The sequence below is a fragment of the Salvelinus namaycush genome, chromosome 3 (assembly GCF_016432855.1).
Source record: "Salvelinus namaycush isolate Seneca chromosome 3, SaNama_1.0, whole genome shotgun sequence".
NCBI classification, from domain to species: domain Eukaryota; kingdom Metazoa; phylum Chordata; class Actinopteri; order Salmoniformes; family Salmonidae; genus Salvelinus; species Salvelinus namaycush.
Window position 1 is genome coordinate 86,209,064 of NC_052309.1, and position 26,382 is coordinate 86,235,445.

The 26,382-nt window shown below is 42.5% G+C and overlaps 1 protein-coding gene across 1 annotated transcript; it reads right to left on the minus strand.

The window, feature by feature from the left end:
• Window positions 1-972: 972 nt before the first annotated feature.
• On the minus strand, window positions 973-24,619 carry LOC120044690 (transmembrane channel-like protein 6). Its single transcript, XM_038989365.1, has 19 exons — window positions 24,512-24,619; window positions 23,828-23,971; window positions 22,841-22,996; window positions 21,004-21,112; window positions 20,742-20,817; window positions 20,327-20,584; window positions 19,735-19,937; window positions 19,203-19,347; window positions 17,973-18,119; window positions 16,602-16,774; window positions 12,751-12,841; window positions 7,754-7,851; window positions 4,913-5,008; window positions 4,651-4,726; window positions 4,148-4,281; window positions 3,537-3,713; window positions 3,293-3,371; window positions 3,079-3,183; window positions 973-1,563 (listed from the first exon to the last, which is right to left on the minus strand). Exons 1-19 carry the CDS (start codon window positions 24,537-24,539, stop codon window positions 1,558-1,560), a joined length of 2,301 nt encoding a protein of 766 aa, XP_038845293.1. The 5' UTR covers window positions 24,540-24,619; the 3' UTR covers window positions 973-1,557.
• Window positions 24,620-26,382: the final 1,763 nt, after the last annotated feature.

Sequence of the window (26,382 nt, forward strand, 5' to 3'; positions counted from 1 at the left end):
CAACAGTCTTTAGAAGTTGTTTCAGGCTTGTATTGTGAAAGGGGAGAGAATAAGAGCTGTTTCAACAAGTGGTCAGGCTGAAAGCCTTTAGTTTAGTCTCGCGCGTGGCCGTGAGCGCGCCGCTCGTTCTCTTTCCTTTCTAATGACAACGGAATTGTCCGGTCGGAATATTATTGAAGATTTATGATAAAAACATTCTAAAGATTGATTATATATACATCGTTTGACATGTTTCTATGAACTTTAATGGAACTTTTTTGACTTTTCGTCTGGACTTTGTGCCCGTGCTTTGTGCATTTGGATTACTGGACTAAACGCGCGAACAAAAAGGAGGTATTTGGACATAAAGATGAACTTTATCGAACAAAACAAACATTTATTGTCTAACATGGAGACCTGGGAGTGCCATCAGATGAAGATCAAAGGTAAGTGATTCATTTTAACGCTCTGACTTTTGTGACATCTCTCCTTGGTTGGAAAATGGCTGTATGGTTTTCTGTGACTAGGCGCTGACCTAACATAATCGCATGGTGTGCTTTCGCCGTAAAGCCTTTTTGAAATCGGACACTGTGGCTGGATTAACAAGAAGTTTATTTTTAAAATTGTGTATAATACTTGTATGTTTGAGGAATTTTAATTATGAGATTTCTGTTGTTTGAATTTGGCACCCTGCAATTTCACTGGCTGTTGGCGAGGTGGGACGCTAGCGTTCTGAACGATCCCAGAGAGGTTAGAGCAGACCGCCATAGTCCCTGTGAAATGCTTACTTACAAGCCCTTAACCAACAGTGCAGTTCAAGAAGAGTTAAGAAAATATTTACAAAATAAACTAAAGGAAAAATTATAAAAAGTAACACAACAACATAACAGTAATGAGGCTATATACAGGGGGTACCGGTACTGAGTCAGTGTGAGGAGGTACTGGTTAGAGGTAATTTGTACATGTAGGTAGGGGTGAAGTGACTATGCATAGATAATAAACAGAGAGTAGCAGCAGTGTACAAAACAAATGGAGGGGGGTGTCAATGTAATAATCCGGTGGCCAGGCCTACCCATGACTGTGCCCCTGCCCAGTCATGTGAAATTCAGATTAGGCCTAATGAATTTATTTCAGTTGAGTGATTTCCTTATATGAACTGTAACTCAGTAAAATTGTTGAATTTGTTGCATGTTGCATTTATATTTTTGTTGAAGCTTGAAAGCGGTGACAGGCAGCCCAGATACAATAAATATATTTTAAAAAATATATTCAGAAAAGGCAATTAGCCATTTATGGCCCACATTGGAAATACCATACTATTACAAAACACACCTACGATGGTCTTGAATACATATCAGTCTCAGTTACTTTACATTCCGATATTCTTGAACACATATCAGTCTTAGTTACATTCTACAAGAAATGGCTCAATGTCCTTCACCACACACATCACTCCACTTTGAGTTCACTTTGACTCGTTGATAGCAGCCAAATATCCTTGATGTGATGGGAGTCCAAAATTCAACATGCAGCATCCAATGAAGACTCCGGAATAATTGAATCTTCCATCAAAACATATTAAACCTGAAATGACATAAGGGAAACCGATGTAATATTTAAAAGAAAACTCCACAAATAACCTGAATCTGTTCAGACTAACATATCAACCGGAATCTGTTCAGACTAACATATCAACCGGAATCTGTTCAGACTAACATATCAACCGGAATCTGTTCAGACTAACATATCAACCGGAATCTGTTCAGACTAACATATCAACCGGAATCTGTTCAGACTAACATATCAACCGGAATCTGTTCAGACTAACATATCAACCGGAATCTGTTCAGACTAACATATCAACCGGAATCTGTTCAGACTAACATATCAACCGGAATCTGTTCAGACTAACATATCAACCGGAATCTGTTCAGACTAACATATCAACCGGAATCTGTTCAGACTAACATATCAACCGGAATCTGTTCAGACTAACATATCAACCGGAATCTGTTCAGACTAACATATCAACCGGAATCTGTTCAGACTAACATATCAACCGGAATCTGTTCAGACTAACATATCAACCGGAATCTGTTCAGACTAACATATCAACCGGAATCTGTTCAGACTAACATATCAACCGGAATCTGTTCAGACTAACATATCATCCGGAATCTGTTCAGACTAACAAATCATCCGGAATCTGTTCAGACTAACAAATCATCCGGAATCTGTTCAGACTAACATACCAACCGGAATCTGTTCAGACTAACATACCAACCGGAATCTGTTCAGACTAACATATCAACCGGAATCTGTTCAGACTAACATATCAACCTGAATCTGTTCAGACTAACATATCAACCTGAATCTGTTCAGACTAACATATCAACCGGAATCTGTTCAGACTAACATATCAACCGGAATCTGTTCAGACTAACATATCAACCGGAATCTGTTCAGACTAACATATCAACCGGAATCTGTTCAGACTAACAAATCATCCGGAATCTGTTCAGACTAACAAATCATCCGGAATCTGTTCAGACTAACATACCAACCGGAATCTGTTCAGACTAACATACCAACCGGAATCTGTTCAGACTAACATATCAACCGGAATCTGTTCAGACTAACATATCAACCTGAATCTGTTCAGACTAACATATCAACCTGAATCTGTTCAGACTAACATATCAACCGGAATCTGTTCAGACTAACATATCAACCGGAATCTGTTCAGACTAACATATCAACCGGAATCTGTTCAGACTAACATATCAACCGGAATCTGTTCAGACTAACATATCAACCGGAATCTGTTCAGACTAACATATCAACCTGAATCTGTGTTTGCAGGACAAGACAGATCTGTCAGAAGACAACACCATGGGTTTTGGTACAGACTAATCATAGCAGCAGCTCTTGGAGGTCATACAACAGGGTCATGTTCATTAGGTACCAAACAGAAGAAAGCACACAAGCAGGGAGGGCCTACCTGGACTTCATTTTCTGTTGCTGAACATTTACATTTTCTGTTGCTGAACATTTTCCGTTGCGTACGCTAATGAACACGGTGCAGTCAGGATCACTCACCTCACTGCCCTGTGGCTGAGGCCTGGAGGAAGGGGACAGTGGATACTGCCTCTTCTCATGGACGGCCTGCAGTCTAGTAATTAAGAACTTCTTGTCCTTCCCCTCCTGGTGATGAGAAGGAACAGATGAGTAACCATCAACACACAGATCACAGTACTCTTTGTAAGAATATTTAATGAAACAAGTTTTTTTGTCTATACATATACACACACACATTTTCTATTTGATCCTGTAGCAGACTGATTATTTTCCTTTGGCCGTCTAAAATTTGGGTCTGAACGTAAATGACCATTCTGAAAAAAAAGAGAGGAAAGATGAACTGCCAGGTAGGTGAACGTAACACACTTAAAACATACACTGTACTGTTAGTGGCTTTGCATAATAGTGTCAGCCAAACGGCACATAACAAGAAATATCCAGAGCAGTCCAAAGAACGTCCTTGTTGGATGCTGACTCACAGAAAGACACCTGCCATCAGGAACAGGAAGAAGGGGTTCTCCACCAAGCAGCCGTGTACCCAGTTGAGCCAGGCCAGCTTGGGGTTGGTACTCTTCAGCTCCTGGGCCCACTGTTTGCCTGAGTGGAACATGAAGGGGAGGTTCCTGAAAGGACCACAGCCAGAGGAGGGCTTAATCCTATGGGGGGGGAGAAGGGAAGAGTGGAAGCAACATGTGGACCACAACATACTGCAGTGTCAACCTGAAGCGTACTGTTCTGGCTCAAATATATTTTCTGTTCATGTTGTCCTTCCCAGCACAATTCCAGAGGTGCGTACTTTTGAAGGGATGTAGCATTTTAAAAGGTGACTTCCAGACATTTTTTTAAATGTTCAGTTCAGAAATTATATCCCTAATAGAACTATGGTAACTTACTCACATTTCAGCATAAAAAAATGTTTGAGAAACATAGCAACAGACTCAAAAGTGAAAAGGTGCATGTGTATAGGTTGATATATTTGGTATAGGTTGATATATTTGTGTGTGTGTGTGTGTGTGTGTGTGTGTGTGTGTGTGTGTGTGTGTGTGTGTGTGTGTGTGTGTGTGTGTGTGTGTGTGTTGGACAGACTCACGTCCATATGGTGTAGGTCACAGACACGGTGGCCCCGAGGAAGGAGGGGAAACACAGCAGAGAGATGAAGAGGGTGCTCATCTGACTGGCTCTCCACGGCTTCCTGGATGCCTGGCAGTTCACCAGTAGACTGCTCTGAGGAGGGAGAAAAGCGACAAAAGAAGAAAAACTAATGAGTCTAACACCGCTGAGGTTTCCACTGAGTGCGATAGCTGGCAACAAAATGGCGGATCCTATTCATTTTCAACTGAAGGAAGTGGCTCGGGCCAAAGTGAACAAGGTGAGAGAAGACAGGCAAACAGAGCATGAACGGGTGGGAATTAAGTTGGGGACCTTAAGTTTCTGGACGGGACCTTTACTTACCTAATCGTTTGTCAACACTTTTTGGGCCTCTGGTTATGACAAGTGCAGAGTTTAGACATGATAGTTTGACCTCTTTTGAGGAGTGTACCACTGTCACTGAAATAGTCACACTGGTTGAGCTCTGAGCTGGGGCCTACCTACCTTTTTCATATGGAACAGCAACAACAGCTTGAGGATCTGCACAGCTGGGAGTAAAGGAGTGAAGAGCACGCCTAGCCTGTGGGAAAAGATGACAGAAGGAGACATAAATACCACAGAAACCTCAATGACATTATCATCAAAAGAAAGAGAGAGACGACCCAGGGCTGACGGCACCTGCAGCATCTAACGTAGCATGACAAAAACAATTATGTCACAGAGATACGAGGTGAGACGACTCATGGCATGCGAACAGGCATTTTACCAGGTGAGGGTTTGCCCATAGATGAGCTCGAGTACGTTACGGGCGATATCAAACACGGGCTTCCTCCTTCTCCTCAGCACTCCTTGAGAAAACAGCCTACGGGGGGGAAACGGAGTGGAGTATCAGTACATTTTACAGGAATTCTAAACAACATGTTCAGCAGGTCTGCCACGCATAACTTCTATAAAAAATGTATACTTATTTACAATTTCCCTTTCACAAATACACTTTGGCAGTTACAACTTGAACATACTATACAGAATGTATTTCTGTTCTTGTCATATTTGCAGTCAATCATATACAAATACTACAAAAACCTGTATTGGTTACTGTTTAGCTGTCTGACTAATGAAGGTAATGGACTCTTGAACCATTCTTCAAAAGACTGGAGAGCACAGTCAACATTAAAACAGTCGTGTCAGTACATCTCACAGTGAATATGAAACAAACAACCGCTCAAGCAGTTCTGGCACAACTTCACTACCCACTTCCTCACAAATTACCCAGAGAGCAAGCACAGTGAAAATTAAAATAGAATACCAGTTACATCGCACATGAATTATCAACATAAACATCTCCAAAACATGCTCAGCTGGTCAGTCACTCAAATATTTCAAGATAGAATCTCCAAAGAGCAAGTAGAGCGATTATGAAAATAGTAGAATATACAGTACCAGTCAAAAGTTTAGACACATTCATTCTAAACCTACTCATTCAAGGTTTTTTCTTTATTTTTACTAATATTCTACATTGTAGAATAATAGTGAAGCCATAACTATGAAATAACACATATGGAATCATACAGTAATCAAAAAAGTGTTTGAGATTCTTCAAAGCAGCCACCCTTTGCCTTGACAGCTTTGCACACTCATGGTATTCTCTCAACCAGCTTCACCTGGAATGCTTTTCCAACAGTCTTGAAGGAGTTCCCACATATGCTGAGCACTTGTTGGCTGCTTTTCCTTCACTCCGCAGTCCAACTCATCCCAAACCATGTCAATTGGGTTGAGGTCGGGTGATTGTGGAGGCCAGGTCATCTGATGCAGCACTCCATCATTCTCCTCCTTGGCCAAATAGCCCTTACACAGCCTGGAGGTGTGTTGGGTAAATTTCCCACAAAGTTTAAACCAGATGGGATAGCATATCTCTGCAGAATGCTGTGGTAGCAATGCTGTTTAAGTGTGCCTTGAATTCTAAATAAATCACTGACAGTGTGTCGTGGAAATTGCAAGATTGTGTTATAATGCTTGTATTGCATTATAATGGTTGTTTTATTCGACAGAATAGAGTGTTCTGTTAACTATTGTGTGTGTGTTCTACTGAGGATGGGCCTCTATGAGATAACACTGACAGAGGAGATTTACGATGTCTTTGGGTGATAAAACCTAAAGAGCATTCCAGATAACATGAGTTAATGTTTCTGTTCTATACCGTACCAGGGAGAGACGGTTCCAGTTTGGAGTAGGAGGACCAGACACTGGTCTATACAATGAAAACTGTTGACACAGCAGTTGCTGTCTGCTATGTATTATAGATACCTTTCATACAAATCTTAACCTTGTGACCATTCTATGTATCTGTTGTTCGTCACGTAGGTTGAGAGGAGTGTATCTTTGCTATAAAAGATCTCAGTATCCATTGTGTTGCACCATTTCTAATGAACCATTGAAAGTGACATCATTGAAAGTCATTGCTATTGCAAAGCTCTTATTATTAAAGATGTAGTTTAAGTATAACTTGTGTGTGAAGTTTGCCTCTCCTCATTTGGTAATACAGAAATTAACCACCACAAGTGTCACCAGCAAAGCACCCCCACACCTCCTCCTCCATGCTTCACGTTGGGAACCATACATGCGGAGATCATCCATTAACCTACTCTGCGTCTCACAAAAACACGGCGGTTGGGACCAAAAATCTCAACATTTGGACTCATCAGACCAAAAGACAGATTTCCACCGGTCTAACGTCCATTGCTCGTGTTTCTTGCCCCAAGTAAGTCTTCTTCTTATTGGTTTCCTTTAGTAGTGGATTCTTTGCAGCAATTCGACCATGAAGGCCTGATTCACTCAGTCTCCTCTGAACAGTTGATGTTGAGATGTGTCTGTTACTTGAACTCTGAAGCATTTATTTGGGCTGCAATTTCTGAGGCTGGTAACTCAAATGAACTTATCCTCTGCAGCAGAGGTAACTCTGGGTCTTCCTTTCCTGTGGCGGTCCTCATGAGAGCCAGTTTCATCATAGCGCTTGATGGTTTTTGCGGCTGCACTTGAAGAAACTTTCAAAGTTCTTGAAATGTTCCGGGTTGACTGACCTTAATGTCTTAAAAAGTAATGATGGACTGTTGTTTCTCTTTGCTTATTTGAGCTGTTTTTGCAATAATATGGACTTGATCTTTTACCAAATAGGGCTATCTTCTGTATACATCCCCCTACCTTGTCACAACACAACTGATTAGCTCAAACGCATTAAGAAGAAAATAAATTACAGAAATTAACTTTTTAATTGAACTGCATTCCAGGTGACTACATAGAGAATGCCAAGAGTGTGCAAAGCTGTCATCAAGGCAAAGGGTGGCTACTTTGAAGAATATATTTAGATTTGTTAAAAAAACATTGGGTTACTACGTTTCCATATGTGTTATTTTATAGTTTTGATGGCTTCACTCTTATTCTACAATGTAGAAAATAGTAAAAAATCAAGAAAAACGTTTTCAAAGTAGTAGGTGTGTCCAAACTTTTGACTGGTACTGTAGGTTAACACAAACAAATCTCCACAACATGGGGTTACAGAGGGGAGTATCAGTACATCTTACAGGAATTATTACCACAAAACACTTCTTACTTCCAAATAAATTCTCCGAAGACTGTGTAGAGAACCGTGAATATGAAATCCACGAGCAGGAAACGATACAGCTCCTGACCAACAAAACTCTCCCAGCACTGTAGAAACAGACCAAGATACCAATGCCAAAAGTTACATTACGACAACTGTGGTGGGAACTCATTAACAGACTAATTGTCATCTGAAAGAGTCTATACTATCCCAAATATGGGAACTCATTTTGTGGGACAGCAAAATTGCTTCACTTGCAAGGCCTACATTAGGAGGTGGTGTGTGTGTGGAGGGGGGGTTCCAAAATAATGGAGGGTTTTTCAACAAATATATATATTTTTTAAGTGCTTTGGGGAGGGTTGTGTATTTTTTTATATTGGGCACAGGGGAGGGTAGTGAGTTTTTAAAATATATATTTTGTATTGGGCACAGGGGAGGGTAGTGAGTTTTTTTATGTATATTTTGTATTGGGCACAGGGGAGGGTAGGGAGTTTTTTTCCACAGGTTTACATTTGTCTTTTGCAGGTTTTATAATATAATTTCTTCCATCCTTGCCAAATGTCCTCATGCAAGCAGATGAGCCTCCCCTATATCAAGGAGTTTTGGTACTTCCCTTATGCACTAGGGTTTTCTGCGCTCTGTACACCATTCAGTGACAATAGTTGTAGTTGGATCGTATGGCAATCATACCACACATAAAAGCTGCATACATTTTCAATATGAATCCAGAAGAACAAAAAGGAATAGCTGATAGGCAGCAGAGAGGCCGGGTGCATCATTGCGCATTTTTTTTATTTTATTTCACCTTTATTTAACCAGGTAGGCAAGTTGAGAACAAGTTCTCATTTACAACTGCGACCTGGCCAAGATAAAGCAAAGCAGTTCGACACATACAACAACACAGAGTTACACATGGAGTAAAACAAACATACAGTAGAAAAATAAGTATATATACACAATGTGAGCAAATGAGGTGAGATAAGGGGAGGTAAAGGCAAAAAAAAGGCCATGGTGGCGAAGTAAATACAATATAGCAAGTAAAACACTGGAATGGTAGATTTGTATTGGAGGAATGTGCAAAGTAGAGATAGAAATAATGGGGTGCAAAGGAGCAAAATAAATAAATAAATACAGTAGGGGAAGAGGTAGTTGTTTGGGCTAAATTATAGATGGGCTATGTACAGGTGCAGTAATCTATGAGCTGCTCTGACAGCTGGTGCTTAAAGCTAGTGAGGGAGATAAGTGTTTCCAGTTTCAGAGATTTTTGTAGTTCGTTCCAGTCATTGGCAGCAGAGAACTGGAAGGAGAGGCGGCCAAAGGAAGAATTGGTTTTGGGGGTGACCAAAGAGATATACCTGCTGGAGCGCGTGCTACAGGTGGGTGCTGCTATGGTGACCAGCGAGCTGAGATAAGGGGGGATTTTACCTAGCAGGGTCTTGTAGATGACCTGGAGCCAGTGGGTTTGGCAACGAGTATGAAGCGAGGGCCAGCCAACGAGAGAGTACAGGTCGCAGTGGTGGGTAGTATATGGGGCTTTGGTGACAAAACGGATAGCACTGTGATAGACTGCATCCAATTTATTAAGTAGGGTATTGGAGGCTATTTTGTAAATGACATCGCCGAAGTCGAGGATCGGCAGGATGGTCAGTTTTACAACAGTGAAGCCATGAAACACACAGGTCAAAAAGCTCACCTCTTGATCTTGTTATTAAGGGACAATAGAATGATCCCACCTAGACCACAACACTACAATGCAATTAATAATTGCATTATTGTTTTCAAGTGAGCACAACATTCTACACTAGGCTGCAGTGAATATGTACAGTAACTCGATTAATGACGCAAAAGCCCTGTGATTTGAATGTTTCATTCCATTTGGATCAGTTGTGGGTCTACTCTGGACAGTTTAAAAGGTCTAGAAATGCACAGTAGTAGACTAGTCTGGCTGTATTTTGACTTCTGATCCTGAGATGTGTTATCTGTTGCAGATCCTCCTTCTCCCAAGTCGTCCTATTATAAAATATGGCCACATACAGTATTCTCCTGGCAGGCTCAGTTATTCAGGAAAGATTCATGTGTGCTCTGACTCCTCTGCAATCCAAGCTACTATTCCTCACGCACCTACAGTGCATTCAGAAAGTTCAGACCCCTTCACTTTTTCCACATTTTGTTACTTTACAGCCTTATTCTAAAATGGATTAAATCGTTTTTTCCCCCTTCATCAATCTACATCAAGAACCAATGCTTTAATGTAGCCTAAATATTTATAATTTTACTTTTAACATGCATTACCTTTTATATGTGGAATTAACACACCCAGTCAATGTTTTAATCTGATTAGGCTACTTCAAAACTCTCCTGTAGATCTGCGCACATTTGTCCAAAATATCATTCCAGCATCGTCAAAATGGCTTGACATTAACCAGGTTTCCATCCAACCTTTTAATGCAAGTAAAGTACATGTTGGATAAAAAAAAACGTCACGACGTCATGGGAACGCATGCTGTTTATTAGGCTACAGATGAAATAAGTTGTGATAAACTTCACCGGGAGTGAAAGTGCACAGTGATGAGCTTGATGCTCCTTTTCAATAAATATCGAGGGTCTTATTCTGGTGACATGATGATCGATGATTGGCTGATGTTTGACAAATATAAATGATCTCATCATGTAGTAAGCTATACACCCACTGTATCTACGAGCTGCTGGCTACAGTGCATGTGCCAGTACTAGAGTTGGTACATTCACTACAGCTACGCAGACTTTGTGACACAGCCATCAGTAGGCCTAGAGTTGAAAATGCCATGGAAACCCATTTCACTTTATTTATTTTTTATTTGGTACATGGGAATTTAACTGTAAAAGTAAATGATGGAAACAACTCTGATGGGAAAATGAGCATATAGTTTTGATGCAGATTACAGAATATTAACATGAAAATCTGATGCCAATTGGATGGAAACCTAGCTAGACACCATAAAGAGTCTGGCAAGTGCGCTAGTCCAGTGTCACTTTGATTATGCTGCACATCATGGTTCACCAGCAGTCCCAAACATCTAAAGAATAAGCTACAGACCAGCCAAAACAAGCTTGTAAGAATTGCACTTAAACTTCCCCCTCATACGGATGTCAAGCATTTTGTTGTCTTCTCTAATGTGCCTGTATCGCTGTAATGTGTCTGTATCTATGTAAATGTATTTGTTAAAAATAGGGACCACAATGTAAAATAAGTCACCGACTTTATTGTGCAATACCGGTCACTTAAAAATCTTTGTACTGTGTGACACACACACACACACACACTACCGTTCAAAGTTTGGGGCCATTTCAAAATGTCCTTGAAAGAAAACATTTTTTTTGTTTCTGTGTAGATATTATTAATGTTGTAAATTACTATTGTAGCTGGAAACGGCTGATTTTGTATGGAATATCTACATAGGCCCATTATCAGCAACCATCACTCCTGTGTTCCAATGGCACGTTGTGTTAGCTAATCCAAGTTTATAATTTTAAAAAGGCTAATTGATCATTAGAAAACCCTTTTGCAATTATGTTAGCACAGCTGAAAACTGTTGTGCTGATTAAAGAAGCAATAAAACTGGCCTTCTTTAGACTAGTTGAGTATCTGGAGCATCAGCATTTGTGGGTTCGATTACAGGCTCAAAATGGCCAGAAACAAAGAACTTTCTTCTGAAACTCGTCAGTCTATTCTTGTTCTGAGAAATGAAGGCTATTCCATGTGAGAAATTGCCAAGAAACTGGAGATCTCGTACAACGCTGTGTACTACTCCCTTCACAGAACAGTGCAAACTGGCACTAACCAGAATAGAAAGAGTGGGAGGCCCCGGTGCACAATTGAGCAAGAGGACAAGTACATTAGAGTGTCTAGTTTGAGAAACAGACGCCTCACAAGTCCTCAACTGGCAGCTTAATTTTAAATAGTACCTGCAAAACAACAATCTCAACGTCAACAGTGAAGAGGCGACTCCGGGATGCTGGCCTTCTAGACAGTGTTACAAAGAAAAAGCCATATCTCAGACTGGCCAATAAAAAGAAAAGATTAAGATGGGCAAAAGAGCACAGACAATGGACAGAGGAACTCAGCCTAGAAGGCCAGCATCCCGGAGTCGTCTCTTCACTGTTGACGTGAGACTAGTGTTTTGTGGGTACTATTGAAGCTGCCAGTTGAGGACTTGTGACAAATATAAATTAAAAAAATCTATCAATCCAAACTGTGCAACGGCCATTTGACAAATGGAAAGAGACATCTGTTACAAAACACCAAAATGACAGTTTAATGACATTCGGAGATTGTCAACACAAGCGTTCAATAGTGGGTAGGCCTACAAGGTAGGGAGGGATGTATTTCCAGTTGGTCAAGATTGTCAGTCTATCTGTTGTGGTGTTGAAAACACAAACCATGATATTGAAATACATGAAGTTGGTATGCTTTGTTTATTGGTTGTGTGGTGCATTGGCACAGAAACCTGTTGGTGGAAAATGTGTCGCATATATTTGACATAGCTATACATATGGTATTAAAATGTTAAATCTGATTTCCCCCTAGCTGATCATTGTCTGCATCCGGCTCTGATGGTAGTGTAATGAAACAGACAGGGAGCTCCGTGGTGGTCGGCCAACCCTCAACCTGCATGGCATCAATCGTGCCACAAAAGCATGCTGAAGTGGCAAAGTTGATATCCATGTTTATAAACACAGGGTTAATACAGTTATTGTGATTTGTGGTCGTAAACATTATTTTGAGTTAATTCTATGAGGGGGGAGGGTGTGCAATTTATTTTACAGTGAAAAGGGGAGGGTCATGCGGAAATAGTTAAGCTGAGGAGGGAGGTACATCTTTTGTATGACACCCTGAGTTGGACCACTACTACTACTTTGGGCCATAATTTCTTAGCTACTAATGTTTCCATGAAATTGGACCTTCATTTGAAGGTGACATGTTGTTTTATGACAGACAGCATGGTGACAAGTATCAGGTGTCTTACCTGCAGACCATGTTGCTGTGGTTCAGCTGCAATTTTCCCCAGCCAATGGTAACACAGTACTCCAAGAATGCTCACCTTCAGCAGTAAGTTCCTGTATAGAAACAGGATGTACAGTATCAAGTGTCTCAGAGTAAGAGTGCTGTTTAAGGTCCGTTTAGCCCAGCCATACTCAAATGGAGGACCGTGGTCCGGACCCAGAACGGGGTCAATACACACAGCGGGTCCTGACTTTTTTGGGGGGGGAACATAGTCAGGCTTTCAACTTGCTGCTGTTGAGTTATAATAGAATGCACAATTTGGAAATGTGTAAGTGTATGGGCAGTTTTCTTCTTCTGTCATTCACTGACAGACCTACAGCTATTTACAGCTGACAAATGTTCCGTTGTTAAACTACTAGCCCATGTAAGATAGACACACTGCATTCAGAAAGTATTCAGACCCCTTGACTTTTTACACATTTTGTTGCAGCCTTATTCTAAAAATGGATTAAATAAATAAAACTCATCTACACACAATACCCCATAATGACAAAGTGAAAACTGGTTCTTACGTGAGTAATTTGAATTCGAAATTGAGCTCAGGTGCTTCCTGTTTCCATTGATCATCCTTGAGATGTTTCTAAAACTTGATTGGAGTCCACCTGTGTTAAAGGCACACACCAGTCTATATAACGTCCCACAGTTGACAGTGCATGTCAGAGCAAAAACCAAGCCATGAGGTCAAAGGAATTGTCCGTAGAGCTTCGAGACACAATTGTGTAGAGGAACAGATCTGGGGAAGGGTACCAAAAAATGTCTGCAGCATTGAAGGTCCCCAAGAACACAGTGGCCTCCATCATTCTTAAATGGAGGAAGTTTGGAGTTCTTCTGTGGAGATGGGACAACCTTCCAGAAGGACAACGATCGCTCCAGCACTCCACCAATCAGGCTTTTATGGTAGAGAGGCCAGACGGGAGCCATTCCTCAGTAAAAAGGCACATGACAGTCAGCTTGGAGTCTGCCAAAAGGCTCTCAGACCATGAGAAACATCATTCTCTGGTCTGATGAAACCAAGAGTGAACTCTTTGGCCTGAATGCCAAGCGTCAAGTCTGGAGGAAACCAGGCACCATCCCTACAGTGAAGTATGGTGGTGGCAGCATCATGCTGTGGGGATGTTTTTCAGCAGCATGAACTAGTCAGGATCAAGGGAAAGATGAACGGTGCAAAATTCAGAGAGATCCTTGATGAAAACCTCCTCCAGACCGCCTAGGACCTCGGGCTGGGGTGAAGGTTCACTTTCCAACAGGGCAACAACCCTCAGCACACAGCCAAGACAACGCAGGAGTGGATTCGGGACATCTCTGAATGTCCTTGAGTGGCCCAGCCAGAGTCCGAACTTGAACCTGATCGAACATCTCTGGAAAGGACCTGAAAATAACTGCGAAGCAACGCTCCCCATCCAACCTGACAGAGCTTGAGAGGATCTACAGAGAAGAAAGGGAGAAACTTCCCAGATACAGGTGTGCCAAGCTTGTAGCGTCATACCCAAGAAGAATCAAAGCTGTAATTACTGCCAAAGCTGCTTCAACAAAGTACTGAGTAAAGGGTCTGAATACTTAGGTAAATCTGATATTTCAGTTTACATTTTTTATACATTTCAAACAAATTCTAGAAACCTGTTTTTGCTTTGTCATTATGGGGTATTGTGTGTAGATTGAGGGGGGAAAAACAACTGAATCAATTTTAGAATAAGGCTGTAACGTAACAAATGTGTAAAAAGTCAAGGGGTCAGAATAGTTTCTGAATGCACTGTAGGTAAGTTAGGCTAACCAGCTACATGTCAGCTAGATAACTGTTTAGCCTAATTTACCTATCTAAAGCTTGCAGTTATCGTGGCTGGATTACGTGTCCAGGGCCCCCATTGACTTTGTTGAGTCACTCATTTATCATATGAACACACATTAGACATGTAGAATTGCAGGAAATTAGCTTTAAAGACAGCAAGTAGTCCCTCTGTTTCAGTTCATTTCCTTCCGTTTGATGCCTAATGAACATGACCCTGCTGTACTACTTTGGCCGTTGGATGGAGAGCTTTATTACACACACACACACACACACACTCCTATTGGGCCTCTGTTAACCACTTTGATAGGAGCATCTAAAAATGTTTACTCTGAAGTTATGGTATCTGTAGTATAGTATACTTTTGTGAAGGGCCTCATCCCTTTGTTGGTCCATTGACAACACCCTCCCATTTGTACTTCTTGTTTACACATGGAGGGAGCTTACTAGCTCACTAACTGTTGTCCAAACCAGTTGTTAGACCTCTTTGCCTAAGCTGTTGATGGTTTCTTTGTTGCTATCCCTAGTTTTGCTTAGCCCTGTTTATTTTCCAATATCCAACATTTATTTTTATCAATTTCCCCTACCGCTGTTGAAAAACAACTTGCCCAGTTTTCCAATAGATTTTTACGTCTTCCACTTCTGTGTTTCATCACTAGGTGGAGACATTGACCATAGTAACCCACACCCTGAGTACCACCCTGTACGGTCCACCACTGTCTCTCATTAGCACCATCAGCTGAAGCAGGTTCTCCCTAACTGTCTTCCCCATGCCCTATATGAAAACTTGTCCATTCCCTTTGTGATTATTCTGAAAGCCGAAATGTCAATCTTTTAAACTTGCCTAATAAAACTAAGACTTTTGAATGGTGAGCCAGCGTTGGGCCTTTTCCTGTCCAATGATGTTTACACATTTTTAGGTTGCACCTCGACTCACGTTGGTTGAGCACCCTCTACTACTATCCAAATGGTATCTTATTTTTTTAATATATTTTTTTTAAATATGATGAAAAGTAAACAAGACTCAATGGTTGTGTCTGTGTGAAACATCTTGTGATTGTGTTATGGGCTCATGTACAGACCAGTTAACTTGACATCCGAAATAACCCCCCACTTAACTCAAGACGAAACTTCACAAGACATTCAGAATACCTCCCATTGGTTTCCACTGTGCACCATGTACCGATACAGGCACTTGTTGGATTGGCTTTCTGTCCACGTAAGAGCCAACAAAATGTTCCCTGTGCTACTTGATTACATGGGAATGTCACTGGAGAAATATGCATACATTTGAACCTCCTTAGATCGTTTTCTGAACGTTTGTTGCTTGTCAGTCATGCTTTGAATTAAGAAGGGACATTACACTCGTCAGATGTCTGTAGTCTAATATCAAGATTTGTCCACATTCCACACTAGCGGTTGTGTAGAGCTAGCAGTATGCTTCAACCCCAAAACGGTTTTAAAATGTCATCTTTATTTAACTAGGTAAGTTAGTTAAGAACAAATTCTTATTTTCAATGACGGCCTACACCGGCCAAACCCGGACGACGCTGGGCCAATTGTGAGCCGCCCTATGGACTCCCAATCACAGCTGGTTGTGATACAGCCTGGAATCAAACCAGGGTGTCTGTAGTGACGCCTCAAGCACTGAGATGCAGTGCCTTAGACCGCTGCGCCACTCGGTAGCCTGTTAATGTCACAATCCAAAATTAATGGTAAATATAGGCTAAGTAACATGTAATTTACATATTTCCATTCATATTAGATTGTGACATTAGCTTTGGTAAGATAATTCACCAACTTAATTTGATGGACAACCAGGGTTGTACATTTTTCATTTTCACCCAAATTAGCTGTTTCTCCAGAAATCCCAGCTGGAAGATTCCCAGAATCAGGAGGGAATAAGCAGGAAATCCAGAATCCTTCAACCAGGATTTCTGGGAAAAATATTAGAACTCTGGAACTTACCAGAATGTACTAATATGTGTTAAACACTGAACATCTCTGAACGCAGTTCTAGTGGTATTTACCTGAAGATGGAAACATAGAGACGTACAATGGGCGAGTTGAAGTTCTCCATCCAAGACACGAGGTTGAAGAGACCAGGGAGGAGCAGGTTCCCACAGGACACAACCCCAGGCAGAGCCAGCAGACGAGCCTCATGCACCAAACTGACCTCCCCCTCTACATCCTCAAGTCTCCTCTGGTCATATTGAAGGAAAAAACATTAAACAAAGGACTGTCTTGTCAAGAAGAGAGAGTGTAACAAAATAGTAGGAGTGTTGCATAGGCCTACAGTAGAGACCAGGGGTGCTGGAGTTATCCTTTGGGCACAATGTTCAGAACATTGTTGCTATGAATATTAGTTGGGTGGGCAGTGGTCGCAGATCTTCTCAACTCCTATGGTCATTGTCAAACGTACAACCATAGGAGTTGGCTATACAGAACAAACAGATCTGGGACCTGGCTGTAGAAACACTGCAGTGCAGACAGACATTAAGGTAAGAACAAGCAAGGCTCTATATCGCTGACTATAGTCTGGTCCTTCCAGATCTGTTTGTGTTATTTGGCATGACAAAGTCCATAGGAGTGGGCTATACACCACAGATCTGGGACCAGGCTTCTGACCTACTCCAACATTGAGAATGTTGCATTCCCTTCGAGTAGGCCCCGAGACATCTCCCTGTCTTGTTTTGCAGGCAACAACATGTCTTAAGCTGCTTTCTGATTTCACAATGTGATTTCCTCTGTTGACTCACCAAAGTATAATTCTTCAACAAAACAAAAAACGTTCCTGTCTGATTCTCAGAGATAAACTCAGAAAAAACCCTATCCCCCAAAAACTGTGGCAATACTTGAAAGTAAAGTGGCGATAGCCCTCTTCCAATATCCACCCACTAACTCACTACTTAGAAGGAAGTTATGTATTGCCAATATCCACCCACTAATGTTCTACTTAAAAGGAAGTTGTGTACAGTGTTGGGCAGGGTATTCTATGTGGTATGCTAGTATGAAAATTGGAAGGTAGCTAATGGGCTGGTGTGACAGCAGCAGTGGGTCAGTGACAGAGTAAGCTCTCTCTCTTTCCTTGGTAAAGGCTCATCTACCTTTGAGAGAGCAGCCACAAGAAACTCTGGCAGTAATACCCCTATTGTGCAAACCTGAACCGTACTGTGCTGGTCCGTATAGCCCGTTTTCTTTCCACATTGTCCTCTCCAGCACAGTTCCAGCAGCTATAGAGGATGCCTAACCAGGCCAGGCCAGTGCAGCTCATGCTTGGCTCGGCAGTGTGAACAGGGTGCAACAGTTTAGCTGCGGTTGGATTTGCATAGCGTTCTATGGTGTGATACGAGTCCCCCCCCCCCCCCCTCCCTACCACACACACACACACACACACTAACCAGGTGCATGTGCTTGGCAAAGCAGTGGATGCCGAGTGCACAGAAGAAGGTGCTCCCCAGAGAAATGCTCCATGCTAGCAGGTGCACCGCCATCCCAGACAGCCTGCCCTTCTCCTCCTCTCCGCCTTTCACCTCCGACAACAGCTCCTGGAAACAACGAAGAGACAGTTTATTTATTTAACAAGGACAGTACACAATAACCAACAATACAGCTCATTTTCATCAGTAGCCAAACAGTGTTTATGAATGTAGAGTCAGTGAAACTCCAACACTGAAAAATAACTTTCCCAGTCAGTATTTTAATATGCGTCATAATGTAGTTCCTTGTAGCTAACTTAGTCTTATTTGCACATGTTAAAATGGTTGCATATTCTTGTTAATTTTCTGTTGACACTGGGCAAGAATGTAGCTTTCTATAGACATGCTACACCCCAAACACCTAGACCTACATCCTGTGTGTATTTCAATACCAGCTAGAACAGTAACCTAAAGGACACTGTAGATATGCAGATCTACCAGAGGCAAATTGACGGACTGGGAGTGGTATTCAGCCTCTGACTGTGAGCATAAAATATGAGCTTGATCAGGCCTCTATCCTATCTGTTCTATTTTGTTTGTTACAGTCTACGCAGGATTTTGCTCCTGCCCATCACTAACATGCCTGATTCAAACATGCCTGATTCAAATGATCAGCAAATGATCATGGCTCATCACACCGAAAACAAATGATCATGGCTCATCACACCTAAAACAAAAGATCATGGCTCATCACACCTAAAACAAAAGATCATGGCTCATCACACCTAAAACAAAAGATCATGGCTCATCACACCTAAAACAAAAGATCATGGCTCATCACACCTAAAACAAAAGATCATGGCTCATCACACCTAAAACTACAGATCATGGCTCATCACACCTAAAACTAAAGATCATGGATCATCACACCTAAAACAAATGATCAGTGAATCATGGACCACATTTGGCTGAATAAGGTGTATTAGTGATGGGCTCGTCAAAAACTTGCACACCTGTTGACGATAGTTCTCCAGCACTGGAGTTGGAAACCCCTGGGTCGTGTTCATTAGGCACAAAATGGAATAAACAGACTGAAACAGGGAGGGACTACCTGGATTTGTCCAATAAGAAATGCTTATTTGAGTTTTTGGGCTGGAATTGTATTTGTATTTTTTCATTGTGAGCCCTAATGAACATGATCCTGCACCGTACCTTGAGCTGGGTGGTGATGTTCTCCGACTGCAGCCTGACAGACATCTTCTTGCTGACTTTGAAATCCCAGGAGCAGAAGACCTTTATGGCCAAGTTTCCCTGAGACTTGAACACACGGAAACTCCTCCCAAAGGACTTGGACATGCTAAGACAAGTACAATGAAAACATTTTATTATTCCCATGAAAGACCAACAAAGAGAAAAAGGTCACAGATCTGTCCTGCCAACTCTTATGTGCATTTTCATACCAACACGGACCATAGCAGTTGGCTATAGAGCACAAACAGATCTTGGACCAGGCTAACAAAGAGATTCCAAATGAATAGATCAGGGTCGTATTCACGTTATGATCAATGGCTGCGTTTACACAGGCAGCCCAATTCTGACATTTTGCCGGTAATTGGTCTTTTGACCAATCAGATCAGATCTTTCGCCAATAATATCAGAATTGGACTGCCTGTGTGAACGCAGCCTAAAAACGATAATCTGATCCTATATCAGCACTTCAAAAGGTTTGAGGCGGTTGTTCAACCTGTAAACGAGGACGATGCCGGTGATAAAGAATGTTATGCAGATGGTGAAGAAGTAGGCTAAGGGAATGTTGTAGGCCATCATGTGAGGGTCACTGGTGGTGCTGCAGCCAGTCCCGGCGGTGGCTTCATCAGGTCTACAACTGGTGTTGATGGTGGAGTTGGTGTAGTAGCCATAAAACATTACAGAGTTAGAGAGATAACCCTGAGAGGGAAGAGAGGTGGTGTGGTTTCAGAAACAGACTGACAACACTGATGTAGTGTTTTGATATAGAAGTGCTCTTGCAGGTGCTTTACATTTGTATGCGTGAGCATTGCGTTGTGACTTTGCTAGGTATGTCAGCAGCAGTTGTTTTATTGGCATAGGCTGGATTTACACTCCACTAGGTGTACTCTGTAGAGGCTCAACAGCCACTTTGTGCTTTCACCGCACACAGCAGAGATTTTGGGGCATGCCAGAAATTGTAACCTAACGCAATCGGTGACATTTTGCTCGGACGATCAGTGGAGTTTAAACTTTAGAGTGAATCACATTAAAGTCAAAACCTTGTGGATGAACATAAATCAACCAACCAATCATATCCCTCATTTTACCGTGCCGGTGAACAGCTCCAGGCCTGTGACTCTGTGGGAGCTGGGGGTGTGAAGGGGCGGGTGGATGGCCTGGGGGAGCACCAGGAACAGGCCGTTGATGAGGAAGAGGAAGACGTTGAAGAGCAGAAGAGTCCTGATGAAGAGAAAGTAGGAGAGCACACCAGTGCCGAAGCGGCCGCCCAGCCTCTTCAAAGCCACCTGCCACAACTGCAGGGAACTGACGATGAAGAGACATCCGAACAAGATGTGATACAAAGCCTGTGGACACAGGACGCAGAGTTACTTTCATGCCTAACATCTCTGTGCAGAGGTTAACGTCAGGCTTGGAGCACTTTCCTCACATTTTACATCTGAATGATAGCCATGAAATTGCCAACAGCATGTTTTATGCTAGTGATAGCTTGGTTATACTCACTCGCTTAAGGAGGCTACAGCAGGGAACCTGGCTGCTCAAGAGGGACTGTCCAACTTTGTCACTGAATACACGTTTCCTGAAGAGAGATGTTGACTGTAAAAGGGGTCTTTGAAGATTCAGCAATGATGAGAGAGAAGGGTTTAAGTAGCTTTCGTGTAATTAGTTTGTTGTCAAATTTGACATTGGCATCATGTAAAGCAAATGGTGTCCTGGAACAATTAAGATAATCAATTACAAACAATGAAGAGAATATGGCACACACCTCAGTTTAGTCTTCTCAGCCAGACTAAGGGGCGTGGCACGCAGCATACGCACACGGTCACCGGCCGACAGACTCTGAAGATTGTTGACCAGCTCCTGTCTCTTGGTCTCTGTAATCCACACAAAGTTAAAAGGATACCGTAAAACTTCAATTAAATAGCCCAGGCATTTATTTGCTTCAATCACTGAACACAACCGGCGAATATTAGAGACAGGCTTGTATTTGCCTGGCTATTAAGGGAGCATGCAACTGGCATGCTGACTGCAGGAATGTCTAACAGAGCTGTTGCCAGATAATGTAATGTTAATTTCTCTACCATCTACCGATTTATCAACATTGTTTTAGAGAATTTGTCAGTACATCCAACCGGCCTCAACCACAGATCACATGTAACCACAAAAGCCCAGGACCTCCACATCCGGCTTCTTCATCTGCGGGTGAAACTGGTCTCATCTGAGACCTGCCACACCAACAGCTGATGAAACTGTGGGATTGCACAACCGAAGAATTTCTGCACAAACTGTCAGAAACCGTCTTAGGGAAGCTCATCTGTGTGCTCGTTGTCCTCACCAGGGTCTTGACCGGACTGCAGTTTGGCATCGTAACCGACTTCAGTGGACTAATGCTTACCTTCGATGGCCACTGGCATGCTGGAGAAGTGTGCTCTTCACAGATGAATCCTGGTTTCAACAGTACCAGGCAGATGGCAGACGTGAGGGAAAGCGTTTTGTTGATTTCAACGTTGTGAACGGAGTGCCCTATGGTGGCGGTGGGGCTATGGTATGGGCAGACATAAGCTATGGACAACAAACACAATTGCATTTTATCGATGGCAATTTGAATGCACAGAGATATCGTGGCGGGATTCTGAGGCCCATTGTCGTGCCATTCATCCAACGCCATCACCTCACGTTTCAACATGATAATGCACAGCCCCATATCGCAAGGATCTGTACACAATTCCTGGAAGCTGTACATGTCCCAGTTCTTCTATGGCCTGCATACTCAACAGACATGTCACCCATTGAGCATGTTTGGGATGCTCTGGATTGACATGTACAACAGTGTGTTCCAGCTCCCGCCAACATCCAGCAACTTCGCACAGCCATTGAAGAGTGGGACAACATTCCACAGGCCACAATCAACAGCCTGATCAAGTCTATGTGAAGGAGATGTGTCGTGCTGCATGATGCAAATGGTGGTCACACCAGATACTGACTGGTTTTCTGATCCACGCACCTACCTTTTTTTAAAGGTATAGGTGACCAACAAATCTGTGACTAACAAAAAAAAACATGTGTTTGATACCATTCCACTTATTCCGCTCCGCCAAAACCACAAGCCCGTCCTCCCCAATTAAGGTGCCACAAACCTACTGTGATTCCCAGTCATATGAAATCGATAGATTAGGGCCAAATGAAATGTATTTCAATTGACTGATTTCTTTATATGAACTGTTACTCAGTAAAATCTTTGAAATTGCTGCATGTTGCATTTATATTTTTGTTCAGTATAGCATTTTCTAACCAAACCTTGATATCTTTAACTTTTAGCAGCAGAGTCGTTCTTGTTGGTACAGGCCATCTCAGCAGAGCACACAAAACAGACACTGACTCCCAGCGGAGGGACAGTCAGGGAATGTTCACTCTATTCAAAGGTTGAACAAGAGGAGCTCACCTCGTACAGCATTGGTAAAAAGATCTAAAACTGTCTGGTTTCAAATGCCATACACATTGTCCTGTGTCTGTAGTGAGGATGGTAGAAGGCCCCTCAAAGCTGGTGAAAAACTATTGCCTTCAGGGGTGGATGGTGAAGTGGATTTGGGGATGGCACTCACCTTCCTCACAGACATCCTCAGAGTCTGCCTCGATCCCATAGCCACGGATACTAGGTCTGGAGGAGAGGGAAACGTCTTGGGTCTGGCGGTGGTACCTGCGCAGCTGAGTAGAACGGATGTTGCACTGGGAGATTATTTCAAGACGACTCTGCTGCCCTGAGTGAGGAGAGACCATTTCCTGACGTTTAAAAGGAGGAAGATTACATTTACTACCTGGGTGTATTCACTAGGAACCAAACGGAAACAAACGGCCGAAACAGGGAGGGACTAACCTGAACTTGTCCAATAAGTATTCTGTTGCACAGCATACATGGTTCGCTACGGTGTGCACTAATGAATACACCCCAGCAGTTTATTCAAACGTCAACCACTTGTGAGGTCAGTGGCTTTTACGTAGGCCATATTCTCCTCCAGTAGTTTTCTGAAACTTCTGACACAGTAAGACAAGAGACAGGAAACTATTCTAATGACTTATTAATGTACATGTACCATTTTGACCATCCAAAAACATTGCTGGTATTAAAACAAGATAATTGGATTATACCCCCAATAGATGTAGATTTCAGAACCATTGTACGTATTTAAAATGTGTGTGGTGCGTTTACACTTGTCCAGAGCGACTTACAGTAGTGAGTGAATACGTTTTCATACTGGTCCCCGGTAGGAATCGAACACACAACCCTGGCGTTGCAAGTGCTATGCTCTACCAACTGAGCCACATGGGTAACAGGGTAGATACAAGAGGAACTGCAACATTTTTGTGCGCTCTCAAAATATCACCTATAGTCTCTTTGGTCTGGGTCTTCTTCATTAGAGCACAACGTCGCAAAACCGTTTGCAAAGTCAAACTAAAACAAGCATTTATTTGGAGAAATTCAGGTAGTACCTCACGGTTTCAAGCCGTTTTCTTCCCTTCTGTGTCTAATAAACACAACCCCGAAGGTTTCCCCTTAACAAACCAGCTTGTGACCGAAAGGATTGTCTCACCGACGCTGCGACTGGGCATGGAGGACAGGACCCTCAGGGTGGCGGCAGACCAGCGGTTCCTGACCAGAAGGTTGGTCTGCATGGATTCCTCACTCCTCTCATCTGCCTGCTCTCTGACATCACTCATATGGCTGGCCAACCTATCTATGGGGAACATATGATTGAATATGATTAATCAGATGATAAAATATATTCAGTAAGACACACTGCACTGGCCTTGGTCGTGTTCATTGGGGCATGCAATGGAAAATTATTTTAAAAAATGTTTCAACTGCAAACATTTCTTATTGAACAAGTCAAAGTAGCCTCTCCTTGTTTCATTCAGTTTTGTTACATTTAGTGCCTAATGAACACGACCCTGGTGGTAGTCTGCTTGTGCTTTATCCAACTCCTCTGTGTATTATGTGCTTTGTCATACATGTAGGCATGGCAACAATAAAGACAAGTTGGCTACAGCACAGTATGGGACCAGGCTAACACTGTTATGGACGTAGTGGTTATCAGAGGGAGTTAGAAGATTTCAGTCCTCACCTCAATGAGCATATCAGTTCACTGGAAAACATTCACTTGTAACAAACTGGCTACGTCCTAAAAGGCAACCGATTGCCCACATAGTGCACTACTTTTGACCAGGGCCCATAGGGAATAGGGTGCCACTTGGGATACAACCACATATAGAAGTACCTCTGCCTTCCGTTGTAAGGACCTCCATTTCCAGGGTTTCAGGACTGCCACTCTCCAGACCTGTTCCCGTCACCGTAATGAGCTGGCACAGAGTCCTGGGCCGTATCATCACCCCTAAGACTCCTGGTGAACGTTGAGCAATGGAATAGAAGAGGGTTATACCAGACAGAGGGCTATGGTACACGTGCATGTATAAAAGGACGGCTGGACGGATGAATGGACAGATACTTGTAAATGCGTAAACAAATGCGCACACACAGCAGTGTTATTCTAGTAGTTAGAGCGTTGGGCCAGTAACCGGAAGGTTGCTGGATCGAATCCCCGAGCTGACAAGGTAAAGATTTGTTGTTTTGCCCCTGAGCAAGACAGTTAACCCACTGTTCCCCCGCACCTCTCTGATTCAGAGGGGTTGGGTTAAATGCGGAAGACACATTTCAGTTGGACAACTGACTAGGTATCCACCTTTCCCTCATTCTTGGTTTTATCTACATATAAAACACATTCAATATGAATTATGCAACGATTGAGGAAAAAAATAGCCCGTGTTTGTCGGTGTTATGTTTTCCTATTCTCAGGACAATGATTAATCGAACAAAAGGCTCCGATGTTCCCAAGGCAACTGGGGTCACTGGAACATATCCAAGAGAGAGAAACAGACTAGAGGACAAATAGCACTGCAGGCTTCAATAACTAAAACATCTGCAAAGACCATTAAAACTAGAGTACCCGTAACATGCAGGCTCACTGCAGAATACAGAATATATTCTGGGCCGCCACTGACACCATTCTGTATACATCTGGCCCTTCTTTGGACACTGTGCTAACAAACCTCCAAACGAGCTTCAACGCTATACAACACTCCTTCTGTGGCCTCCAAATGCTTTTAAATGCTAGTAAAACTAAGCGCATGCTCTTCAACTGATCGCTGCCCGCACCCTCCCGCCCGACTAGCATCACTACTCTGGACGGTTCTGACCTAGAATATGTGGACAACTACAAATACCTAGGTGTCTGGTTAGACTGTAAACTGTCCTTCCACTCACATTAAGCGTCTCCAATCCAAAATTAAATCTAGAATCTGCTTCCTATTTTGCAACAAAGCCTCCTTCACTCATGCTGCCAAACATACCCTCGTAAAACGGACTATCCTACCGATCCTTGACTTTGGCGATGTCATTTACAAAATAGCCCCCAACACTCTACTCAGTAAATTGGATGTAGTCTATCACAGTGCCAACCGTTTTGTCACCAAAGCCCCATACACTACCCACCACTGCGACCTGGCCCTCACTACATATCCGTCACCAAACCCACTGGCTCCAGGTCATCTACAAGTCTCTGCTAGGTAAAGTCCCGCCTTATCTCAGCTTACTGGTCACCATAGCAACACCCACCCGTAGCACTCACTCCAACAGGTATATTGCACTGGTCATCCCCAAAGCCAACACTTACTTTGGTCGCCTTTCCTTCCAGTTCTCTGCTGCCAATGACTGGAACGAATTGCAAAAATCTCTGAAACTGGAGTCTTATATCTCCCTCAGTAACTTTAAGCATCAGCTGTTAGATCAGCTTACCAATCACTGTACCTGTACACAGCCAGTCTGTAAGTAGCACACCCAACTACCTCATCCCCATATTATTACTTATCCTCTTGCTCTTTTGCACCCCAGTATCTCTACTTGCACATCATCTGCACATCTATCACTCCAGTATTAATGCTAAATTGTAATTATTTTGCCTCTATGGCCTATTTATTGCCTACCTCCCTACTCTTCTACATTTGCACATAGATTTTTCTATTTTTCTTTTCTATTGTGTTATTGACTGTACGTTTGTTTATGTGTAACTCTGAGTTGTTGTTTTTGTCGCAC

Excerpts from the sequence above, each read along its gene's own strand:
- LOC120044690 (XM_038989365.1), bottom strand. The coding sequence starts at position 24,539 with ATGGAGGTCCTTACAACGGAAGGCAGAG. Across the intron at positions 18,120-19,202 it reads ACATCACCACCCAGCTCAAG|GAGCTGTTGTCGGAGGTGAA; the intron begins GTACGGTGCAGG and ends CGTTGTTTCCAG. Across the intron at positions 5,009-7,753 it reads TTCGGAGAATTTATTTGGAA|GCTGTTTTCTCAAGGAGTGC; the intron begins GTAAGAAGTGTT and ends TCCCCCCCGTAG.